An 11,836-nucleotide genomic window follows, 5' to 3' on the forward strand; every position below is an offset into this window, starting at 1 on the left:
TTGACTGTTCAAATGCGGAGTTTTGCGCATTGTGTGTGCCTTTACGCACACACAATGTCTTTACGTTTATTTTGAAAGATGAAGCTCGCGTTTATGGTAAGGGGCGTTACATTTCCGATGCGTGCTTGTGGTGTTCGGCCAATCACAATGCACTGGGTCAGCTGGCGAATCAGAGCAGACTGCGCTTGTCGGAAGGAGGGACTTGGTAGAAAACGAAGCGTTTGAGAGAGGCGGGGCATAGAGGACCTACAATAATGTACAGTATTTGAAAAATAATGTGTTTTTTGAACATTAAAGCATGTCAACATATTCTGTTACACTAAATACAAATCAGTGTCCTTTATTTACACGCTATTTTTCGTTCATTTAAGTCGCTCCCTTTTGAAAAGTGACTGATTTATTCAAAGACTGATGAGCCAATAGCATTCGAGTAAGGACTGTGAAGGAGCATTTCATTGGTTGAACAGATTGTGTAAAAACATAGCACATTAATAACACACACACACACACACACAAAACAAAAACAAAAACAAAAAACAATTATTTTCTCCCTGAATTAGTAAAAGTAAGGGATTACTCTCAGTTTTTCTGTAATTTAATTACGGTTACTTCTGATGTAATTGCATTAAATAGTGTATAGACTATAGAACAATTCTGTATAAAACAATATAACATCAAAATGTAACATCTAATGCTAAAATGTATGTTTTTAATGTTACCGTCTCCCTTTAAATACTTTGATCAGTTCAAGAATAACTTATTTAATTTCATATTGTTTATTTGAAAGAATTAAAAGAGCAGTTTCATATCTATCCCTGTATTGTTCAGCTGGTCGAGGTTAAGAAAGTATTTAGTAATTAGTATTGCAACACATTTTGGAGAGAGTAGGCCTAATTAGTACAGTAATCTAATTACACTGTTGAAGATTAGTAATTACTCTTTTAGAGTAATTTAATCAACACTACTCGCTGAACAAGCCAGTGAACGCTTCTTAATATTTTTGGTAATTGGGTTCAAAAGATTCTAGTCACTTGGATGAATCAAATTACTTGCCACTAAAAACACCAAAAAAGTAGTCCACATGACCTGTGCACTATATACCAAGCTTTCTGTAGTAGTAACTGAATGCAAATCAAATGTTAATTTTTAAGTGAACTAAGTGTTAATAATTCAATGTTGCTATTATTATTATGTTTAATTATTAAAATGTTGTCTCAGATGAAATTTCAAATGTAACACATTGACACATACTTCCCCCTTAGTGTTATTCTTTGTCTCCGTCTGGATGTGTATGAGGAATCCATCATACTGACAGAAGAGATTATGGAAAACCACACAGAAATCTTAGAACTACCACCATAACATGGACACTGGGAGCTCATTTCCTCGAACTCTTTGGCACAATAGTGTCCTCTAGTCTAGTGGAACGTTAGAAAACACTTGTGTGAACGGAGAGTATAAAAATCTGGAACCAAGGACTCTGATGTGTGTAGATGTTCTTGGTTTCTTTTTGGGATCAGAATGAATCGGTTTTTTTTATGGTTAGATGAAGAACTGCTGAAAGACAGTCATTCACATGGGTGAAAATGACTTTAAATGTTTTAAAAATGTAAAATCTGTTTTTATTGAAGTTTATTTAACTTCATGCATACATTGTATATAAGAATATAAAATTGGCATTTGAAAGTTGTTACACATTGATATATGTTCTAAAATATGATATTGATATTGTATTTTTTTAAATAAATCATTTGTAAAACTTGTCACTCTTTCCTGTTATAGATAAATGACATCCCTTCAACACTGGAAATATGTTAAACATGACACATAAGAAAATCATGTAAAATTTCTAAATGAATGGCTTGTGAGCATCTGTAAACTTTCTTCATTTCTTCATGAAGTGACTTATGACATCCATGGGCAGAGGGAAGATGATGGTAGAGTTCTTCTCAGCTGCGATGGTGTTGAGGGTTTGGAGGTATCTGAGCTGAAGGGCGGATGGAGACTCTGAGATCACAATAGACGCCTCCTTCAGAGCCCTGGATGCATTCATCTCACCCTCTGCTGCAATGACCTGTATTATCACAAACCATTTTAGGGTGTGGCATCACAAATTGTAAATTAAATGTGGTGTAATTTTTTTACCATTTAATTATATTTACATATATTAGTAATGTGTGGCAGTAATACTCACCTTCGCTCTGGCCTCACGGGCCGCCTCCGCCTCGGCTGCCATTGCTCTTTGCAGTTGCTGTGGCAGTTTAACATCTTTAATCTCCACCCGCTCCACCTTGATTCCCCATGAATCTGTGGCCTCATCTAGAGTCATCTGCAGCAGGGAGGAGAATTATAAGACAAACTTTCAGCTTGAATCGTACCTGCAATTATCTCATTGATGCACAATTAGCGACGCCATTATACCTGTCTTTTTCACTATCACACTCACCTGCATACTTTGGGAGATGCCTTCTCGGTCAGAAAGAACCTCAGACAGGTTCTTGGTGCCCAGGACATTCCTCAAGGTGGTCTGGGCCAGTAGAGAGTGGAGTAATCTGCATTAGTCACGTTTGCCACTGAGGCAACAGGGTCATTTACACGGAAGTACACAACACCATCCACAGAAATTGTCACTGAGTCTTTGGTCAAGATCTAAATGCAAACAAAAATGAAAATGTGGCCACTTAGTAAATGCCATAAGTAAATACTAATTGCGAGTCTTAAATGGATGAATTCATGTACATTTTATATTAAACATTAGAGTATAGGCCTACAAGAGTTTACAATCTTAAGCAAAATAGCATACTATCATTCTGCTCTTACTATTTTCTCTTATATTTGTGCCACATAAATATATGAGCACTATTTAATATGTTATTCCGAATTCAGACTCAAACTTTTCATTCAACAACTTTCTCATTCAAGTAGGAAACAAGACTGTCTTTATGACCGAGTCACTGAATCATTCACGGAAAAGATTTGTTCGAAAACACTGATTGTTCAGGATCGAAACGCTAATTGCTAGAAGAGGAGCAGTTGATTCCGCTTTGACTACGCTTGCTGGAACTATTCACGCCGGCGGAGCAAAAACAGACGAAGTAATTGCCATTATTGTTTGTTAAATGTAAGTTACTCGATATTAACTTTTCGTTTATTGAGTATTTATTTTTAGTTTACCTCCTGGGGAGGGATGTCAAATGAGATGGTTCGAAGATCCACTTTGATAAAGGAGTCCGTGCAGGGGATGATGAAGAAGATTCCTAGACATAGGTAACATTTTTGAATTATATGATCTGTGTCATACATTATTGATTCGTTATTTAAACTACACTCCATGTACAGGAGTTGAGCTAGCAGGTCACATTTATTGTTTTAAGAACAAGTTATGTTAAGGTCCTCAGCTGTTAAACAGTTGGTAGCCTACCTGTGGATCAGAGGAACTTCTAAGGCAAATATTAATTTGCCTTTGACAAAAGTTGGTGTTACTTCAGTATTTGTTTAGCTTGGCCTACTGAATCGAAGATCTGAGAGACTGGCAGTCTACTCAAGTACTGAACATTCTTGTTTACCTGGTCCTTTGGCTTTTCGGGCTGTTATCCGCCCCAGTCTAAATATGACAGCACGCTCATACTCTTTCACAATCTATAAAACAGTAATCAAACATATGAAGTGGGTTATAAAACATTTGAACAACAACTGCAGGTGTAAAACATTCCTGATGTAACTTCCTGTTAAAGTGCAAGACTTAAGGGTATTTAGTAAAGTATTTAGCTATCATATTATTTTGTAAAATTAATTATTATAAATGTAGTCAAATGAATATGTGGCCATAAAATATTGATTTGTGTTTAAATTGTATTTTATTATTTGAAAAGAAAGGCAGCTGTGTTATAAGAGTCATGAAACCGATAAGAAACCAGTCGTATGTATGACAACTGTATGATAAACTTTAAAATGAAAATGAAAAATATAAAAATATAATGAATTCAAAATAGTAATAAAAATGACTAAAATTATACTAAAATAACATGGGTTCAAGAGAGCCTAGTAATAGTAATTCATATTTTTCAATATATTTATATATTTTTTTGTCCTGTTGTGGTTCATACCTTAATGCTTATGAAAATGCTGATTGGAAATATCAAGATGGAGAAAAGTGCAGAGATAATCACAAGGATCCACCCACAGCAGCCCAGACCCCCCTTATTTTCACCTTTAACCACAGAAAATGGTGTCATTCTCAAAAACAGCACATGACTAACATGAAGTTAAATAGGTCAAATTGTTCAAGAACACGGTGCTAATTACATGTTTTATTCAGTGAATACTGCATGTGATTTGATTGGTTTGGTTTGCAAAGAAACTAAAATTCTCTAACTAGCAACTTATCAGTAACACTCATCTTAACCCTTACTAACAATCAAACTGTGAAGCACATCTTATCTTTTACCCTTAACCCTGAATAGAAGCACTTTACACCAAAAATTCAATATCTGCCCCCCACTGGATCAGCAATAACCCCAGTGTGACAGATAAGGCTACGCTATTTTTTCCACACACACACTACACACCCAACAATTTCAAACCAAGGCCATATTTTATGTTCATGCCCTTTCTATCATACTCTTTTAAGAGAAAGACTAACATGTGTTTACATTTTACTTATCAAGTTATGATCTGATTTATAATCTGATGTGATTATTGAAATCAGCATGGGCTTTTGTGAATCTTTTTGTGAATCCAACATCAAGATTTTAGTACAAAATCATTAAATACATTGAAAAAAATGTGTATAGTGTTCTGTGGCTGTCACCATTTCCTTTTCACCATTTTAGCTTTTTTGAGGTTCCTTTAAATAGTCCTGCAGTTACTATACTGTTAGATATTGTGACATACCAAATGCATGGAACAACATTAACTTCAAGCTTAGTTAACCTTTCTTGTCTGTTCCTGGTGATTAGTTTCTGACTAGGAATACTAAAAATAACACAAACAGCTATTTGACTTCATATATGTACTGCATATTTCTTTCTTCCTCTTTCCCCATGCAAGTACAATTGTGTATTGGTGTGGAAAATTGACTGCTTTGCAAACCAAACACTAATGCAAATGACAAATCTAACTGATGATAGTTAAAGAATACAACCTCAATCGACACCTCAATCAACATCAACACTCAAGTCCAGTAGTAGTTTTAGTTAAGACAATTACTATATTATATTCTCAGTGCATTACTTGTTAAAGTACAATGTTCATAGACAAAAGGGACAGAGGGAAAAATAAGGTGAGATCATCTTACTGATTAGATTCTGCTTGCTCTGGGCTCCTCGCTCCATTTCCATGTGGGTTTGTTGCTACACGAGATGTGTAGAAGACGGCACTGGCTTTGTGGGTGACTGAGGGATATATTTGCACTGCAAAATCACTTCCTATGAAGGCCTTGTCTACAATGCAATTAGAAGATCATTTACAGACCCTAATGGTCTTATGACACCATCCACTGTGCAATATGAGGCTGATGTTTGTTAATGAAGCAGTTATGATGATTATGATTGCTCTGAAACATCCGCTATGTCTGGTTTTGGCCTAGATGCTTTATTCTTCAGCTATCAAGCAAGTATGCTTTTCCCTATAAAGATTTTGCCTTTTCCAACTGGTTTTTAAAACATTTTCTTGTTTTACTCTTAGTAAAACTAATAAACCGTTTCAGTGATTTATGAAACCGTCTGGTAGGTAGATCAGTATAACAATTTTTAGTTATTTCAACTTTGCATATCAGTAAAGCATGATTATCAAAAGAAATCAAATGTTGCTGCTAAAGTATGGGATTTTTTGAGGCTAAATTGTATTTTAATAGAATTTTGATGGATTACTATTTCTAACCCTTTTATAACTATATTTACTATATAAATATTTTGTATTATCTATATCTAGTGAGGAATTTCATCCATTACTTACATGCAGGAACTCGTAGGTAGTATTGCGTAACACCAGGTAAGTGATCGAAGGGTCAAGTGGAAACTAGTAATGGCAGGAGTCTCATGATGTGGAAAAGATTGAAGTAATTATTTCACTCCCGCTATGTGACCAAAAGTATAAGCAGGGTAAATCAATGTCAAAAAGAATCTATTTTATAGCGGTTCTCTGAAAAAGTTCACCAGCAAAGACCTCAATAGTTACTTCGCCAGGTTTTCTCTAACAATCAAAAAGGGGAAATCAGTAAATACAATACAAACTTCCTTCCAACACATTATCTACGGTAAATTAACATCACTTTTCTATAAACAAATACATAAACAGCAATAGCAGCCATCTAAAAACCAATTGCAATTCACTAATATCAATAATCTTTTACAATTAATCTGGTATTATTGGAATTCCGGCAGCAAATCATTTTGAATTTGTTTTTGTTTGTCTGTAGTGACTGCTTACATTGCATCTCAATTTAGAAAGTTGCTGTGGGTTTTGTGGTCATTCTGGAAAGTCCTGAACAGGTGAAGGGTAAAGTGACATATCTTCTGCTAACCAGAAAAATTCAGAATAAAGACAAACAAAGAAAATCTAAGAAAAGAACTTTTATTTCATGATGCTGTTAGAACATACTAGACTAAACCTACCATATTCTTTATTATATTTTAAAATATATAATGAAAACAAACGTGAGTACTGTAGACTCTGAGATCTACATTGTATACATGTAAAATTCATGGTTCTGACCTTAATATCAGCAAATTGCACAAGAGTGAAAAATGTAACACTAAAGTCACTTAGGAGTTGCAAAGCAACTCAACTTCTTTAGAGGAGATTGCAAGGTAACTTAGAAAAAAAAAAAAGAACAGCTACAGTACAAAGATCAAAAACCTAATTTACCCATTCTCAAATGGTATTTACATGTACAGCATTTGACAGACATTTGAAGAAAAGGTCAGTTAACTCACTACTTTCAAGATACAGGGAAAAACAGTTTAGTAAAATTTAGACACCCACACTGTTCACATTTCCTCTAATGGTGTATATTTCAAATTCATTTTAGTATTCATTTTTTTAAATTATGATGCTTAAACAGAGTTAAGCCCTAATTACTTCTACAAAAAAAAAGAAAAAATACTAAAGTATTCATTTCATTCAAATACATATAACAAACAGCCCAGCCCTCAAAAGTCAATCAAAATTATGTTCTACTAATGCAGTGCGCTAAACCACAAGCTCGTCTTGATTTGAGACTTGTGAGTATCTTCTAAAGGAAATTATTGGAGAGTAGAGCTTCCACATTAGTTTCTGAATTTTACCCATAATTGTGTTATGACACCTTTTTCCATGCAGAGCACCATAGTCCACAATGTTCGTCATTGTTTACGCACACTAGGGGTGTGCGATATATATCGTCTGCGATAATATCGTAATTGTTGTTTTACACACTTCACACAAAATGTCACATAGTTTTCGATATGCCTGCCCTCTGTAACTCACAATGAGTTACTGCCAGCCCAGTGGCGGATGCAGGCCTGGCTGCAGAGGGAAGCTCGAGCCTGCAGCTGCAGGGTAGTTAGTGAATCCATTTGGCTGGGGAGGGTAACTGTCAAGCGCTGATGCAGAGTGAGCCTGCAATCACACACACAAAACAAACATTAACATTTGCATAGAGTAAATTCTTCTAAAATTCTTGCTAGTAATCATAATAGCAGGCATAGTAATACTATCCAGTAGCCCTTTAATGATCAAATAAAGAGCCATAGCCTCCAATCAATTTATAGATACCTGCAAAAGAGCAGATTGCATGGCGGAGTTGTGAAGACCAGAAAGGGCAGCAGGAGATGCTGTCGTGGAGAAGCTGGGCATCCCTGGGGGGAAAGACAGGAACCCTGGAAAAGCTGCACCTCCAGGGGCCTGGAGACTACCAGTTAGCCTGTGTAACACATTAAGCAGCATTGCATAAGCCTATTAATAATACAATTCTAATGACTATCTTACTAACACAAATAGATTGCACTTATGTAGTTTCACAATAATCTATAAGACTAAATTCAAAGGCAACCGTGCTATCTGAAAAGCTATCACACATATGTGCTCACTACAATAATGCTTCTTGACAGCAATACTTCACATGTTCTATATGTTGCTGACAGAATTGGTATCTAAACTTCAAGTTAATCAGCCATATGACCATAAAATATTTTTGTGGCTATGGTTTACTTTTCACAGTTATGACAGTTTTACCATATCTTCGAGGAACACGTATCACTCTGATAAAATGAAGAATAGAAAATATAGACTTTGGACTTTGCAGAACATTTCAACTGGAAAGTGTTTGACATAACCAGTTCAAGAACCCAGTGACCTCCCTTGCTGACTACTGTCTACATTGGCCTTCTAAGGCAGCATCCTGAGACAGAACCTCAAAAGTTACTTTATACTCATTTAATTCCAATAGATTTTCCCATTACCATGTTGCTAAGCTTTCAGTACAATACTTAAAGGGTTAGTTCACCCAAAAATTAAAATTAGGCTGTGTTTTACTCACCCCCGAGGCATCCTAGGTGTATATGACTTTCTTCTTTCAGACGAATCCAGTTGGAGTTATATAAAAAATTGTCCTGGCTATTCCAAGCTCTATCATTGCAGTCAGCGGGTGTTACAGTGCTTCAGTCCAAAAGAAGGGAAATAAAAAGCCCGTCCATAAAAAAAAAAAAAGAAAGTCGCACACGGCTCCTGGGGGTGAACAAAGGCCTCCTGTAGCGAATCGATGCGTTTTTAATATAACTCATATACACCTAGGATGCCTCGGGGGTGAGTAAAACACAGCCTAATTTTCATTTTTGGGTGAACTAACCCTTTAAATACACATAATAACACACAAGTAGTGGATAAAACAGTCCATCTGTGATTAGACTGGACTGTATTTAGATACTTTTCAATATTGAATGAAATATATACATAATCATCTTAAAATAATCAAGCATAATTATACTTCCTACATTTTAGAGAAGCCCTTGTGTTGTGCACCTATAATGCTGGCTAAGTAGGCAGCTCACTAGGTTTTGGAACTGTTATTTACATACCATTGACAATGTAGATTATCCATATTAGTTTAGCAAAGAGGTGCTCAATCCCATTCCCAATGATCTACCTTCCAGCAAAGATCTTCAGGAGCACTTGATAATTACAGACAGATGAACTGAACTATGCAGGTAGGTAGATTTCCAGGACCAGGATTGGACACCCCTGGCTTAGCACTATCTGCTCATTTCAAATAATCCTAAATCATGGGTAGCCAACTGTGCTCCTAGAGGGCTACCATCCGGCAGGTGTGTTTTTTAAAGCTTAATACTTTATAAACTTGTGCAACAATTAAATAGAAGAAAAAAAAAATTACCCAGCCTGGCCAACAAGGGCGGGGTTGAAGTTAGAGCTGAATGCAGAGGCGAATCCAGGAAGCACAGGAGATGAGGAGGGGACTCCTGCTGCAGCAGCTGCTGCGACTGCTGCTGCCTGGAGAGGTGCAACGGTGGCTACTGAGGAAGAGGCTCCTGGAAGCCCCATTAAGGAGGACAGCACCGGACTACCTGCTGCAATGGGCCCTGAGCCTCCAAATCCTGGGAAGGCAGGATTTGGGCCGGAAGGAAGACCCGGGAACACGGAGGGAGCTGTGGTCAATCCCAGGCCAAAGGGGGAGGGCGTGGGAGCACTAGAGTGAGCCAGGCCAGAATATACAGATGAGACTGGAGGAGTAGGAGTGGATGGGGTGGAAATGGAGGACTGGGCTCCATGGAAAGGAGACATGGCTGGAAAATGTGGAGCAGGGCTGCTTCTAGCCTGAGAGCCCAGAGCAGAGGAAAGATTGTGGAGTCCAGATACACCAGCAGTGCTGGGTAAAGAAGACTGTGGCGAGGCAGCACCATGGGCCATGCCAAGGGGTCGGGCAAGAACAGCAGAGTTTGGCATTACTAGAGAGCTAAGAGAAGGAGTGCCAGACCGGGAGGGACCTTTGAAAGCAGAAGGGACAGGACTGTTGCTTCCACTACCTCCACTTTGCCGGGCCATGGAGCTAGCATGTTGGTCAATAAACAAAACTCCAGCAGGGCTACTCATGGCTGTCTGAGAGGTCAGTCCAGGAGAGGGCTTAGGACTAGAAGACGCAGGCGCCACTGGTAATCCACCAACACCTTGCATGCTGGGAGTAGAGCGTCCAGGAGTGAGGGAGGACATCCCTGAGGGTGTGTAACTACGGATAACTGAATGTGACTGGGTAGAGGAAGTGCCAGGGAGCAAAAGTGCTGACTGGGAATCTGAGGAGGGTGGGTACCCCTTCTTTGAGTGTAATCCCATAGCTCCATGAGGAGTCAAGGGATCACCAGTTGCTCTGGGAGTAGATGTGAGTCCACCAGTAGGTGTTTCTGAGTGGGGAGCACTGTGGAAGGGAGAAGAAGGGATGCTTGTACTTGGCCCGGGTGTTCCACAGGGTGTTCCAGATGGGGTATGACTTTTAATGACTGAAGGGGTGTTTCGACCAGAAGGGGGCATGCCAGGAAACGGAGAAGGAACTGGCGTGGTGTGGCCACTGGAGTTTGAGGCAACTTGGGGAGAGCCAGCTGGGACAGGAGGCCCTTTGATGACTGAGGGCGAGGGGGCAGGAGTAGGCGAGGGGGTTACAGGGTTCTGGGATGGGACCATGCCAGGAAAAACTGGAGTGATTGGTGTGGTAGGCTGAGGCTGGGAGGTGGCAGGAGTGGATGCGGTGGAATTATTAGGAGAAATAGCAGGTGTGCCAGAGATGTTGAAGGTTGGATTTTGTTGACTGATAGGTCGGCTGTAACCTGAAAATATGAAACAATCAGCACAATGAAATATTAAAAGGAAGAAAGTCCTATGAAATGAAGACAAAGGTACCACATGACTAAGTTTATTAGTGTTTGATTTGAAAGACGCATTAGAAAGCGAGAGAGAATTCAGGAAATCTCCCAATCCACTAGCTGCACCATAAGATGTACAATGCAGCAGAGCAAGCATTCATGCTGTAAACATGGACTGACAATATATGACATAGTGCCCCCTTGAGATAAAATGAATAAGGCAAAGTTGTTGCAAACCTATACTAAATAATTTTCTGGGTTCAATAGAAAAATTCAACTTGTCAAATTTAACTAATGTTAAATTTAGGCATATTACTAAGTCAAGTCTAAAACATTAGTCTCACCACAAAGATTTAAAGAGCAGGTCATATGGGTTTTCGAAAAATATCTCTTTGGCAGTTTGTAAGGTAGCTATCCTTCAATGTAAACAGTCTGCAAAGTTGTTAATAGGGGTGTGCGATATATATCGTCTGCGATAATATCGTAATTGTTGTTTTAACGATGTGCGATTTGACATTATCAAGTATTTTGCAAAAACCATTCAAAACATCGCTACAGAGCGCACGCATACATTACGACATTAGGAGTCAGCTGTCTTCGGCAGTCCTTAAGGTACCAGCACAATAACACACTCAGCAAAATATCGTCTAATTATCGTTATCGATAAAATCCCATAAAATATCGAGATATAATTTGTCAATATCGCACACCCCTAGTTGTTAATCAAAAAAGTGCATGATAAATATAGATATTGTCTCTCAAAAGAAAGAGTCGACTCAAAATCGCCTTAACGAGTCGTTATATTTTAGAATCTTCTGCCTGTTACCGATCTACGTCACTGGGTAACACATTAGCATAATCCTCGCCTGCCCACGAAATACGAACACTCTCTGTGTCGAGAAGATGCTGTGTTCCACGATACCACAGCAATACAATTCGAACCTTTTGTTGTGCTCGTCATTTTACCGAGGACTGCTTCTCTAATCTTG

The 11,836-nt window shown here is 38.3% G+C and overlaps 2 protein-coding genes and 1 pseudogene across 3 annotated transcripts in view; 1 reads left to right on the forward strand and 2 right to left on the reverse strand.

Moving 5' to 3' along the window:
- LOC107718789 (solute carrier family 46 member 3-like) overlaps positions 1-1,673 on the forward strand; it is a 10,832-nt gene extending 9,159 nt beyond the window's left edge. Inside the window, exon 7 of the mRNA XM_016526015.1 lies at positions 1,263-1,673. Coding sequence (XP_016381501.1) covers positions 1,263-1,362 — 100 coding nt within the window. The 3' untranslated portion in view covers positions 1,363-1,673. The remainder of the gene's footprint in view (positions 1-1,262) is intronic.
- Positions 1,674-1,866: 193 nt separating this feature from the next.
- Positions 1,867-5,404, reverse strand: LOC107718720 (erythrocyte band 7 integral membrane protein-like; annotated as a pseudogene).
- A 2,013-nt stretch (positions 5,405-7,417) lies between these two features.
- LOC107718719 (proline and serine-rich protein 1-like) overlaps positions 7,418-11,836 on the reverse strand; it is a 10,245-nt gene continuing 5,826 nt past the window's right edge. For both annotated transcript variants that reach the window (XM_016525921.1, XM_016525920.1), the window contains 3 exons: positions 9,371-10,811; positions 7,756-7,903; positions 7,418-7,599 (listed from right to left, as the gene is read on the reverse strand). In XM_016525921.1, the coding sequence (XP_016381407.1) occupies positions 7,474-7,599; positions 7,756-7,903; positions 9,371-10,811 (1,715 nt within the window). In that variant the 3' untranslated portion in view covers positions 7,418-7,473. The remainder of the gene's footprint in view (positions 7,600-7,755; positions 7,904-9,370; positions 10,812-11,836) is intronic.

Source organism: Sinocyclocheilus rhinocerous, unplaced genomic scaffold, assembly GCF_001515625.1.
Source record: "Sinocyclocheilus rhinocerous isolate Xijiao unplaced genomic scaffold, SAMN03320098_v1.1 scaffold1655, whole genome shotgun sequence".
In the NCBI taxonomy this organism is placed as follows: domain Eukaryota; kingdom Metazoa; phylum Chordata; class Actinopteri; order Cypriniformes; family Cyprinidae; genus Sinocyclocheilus; species Sinocyclocheilus rhinocerous.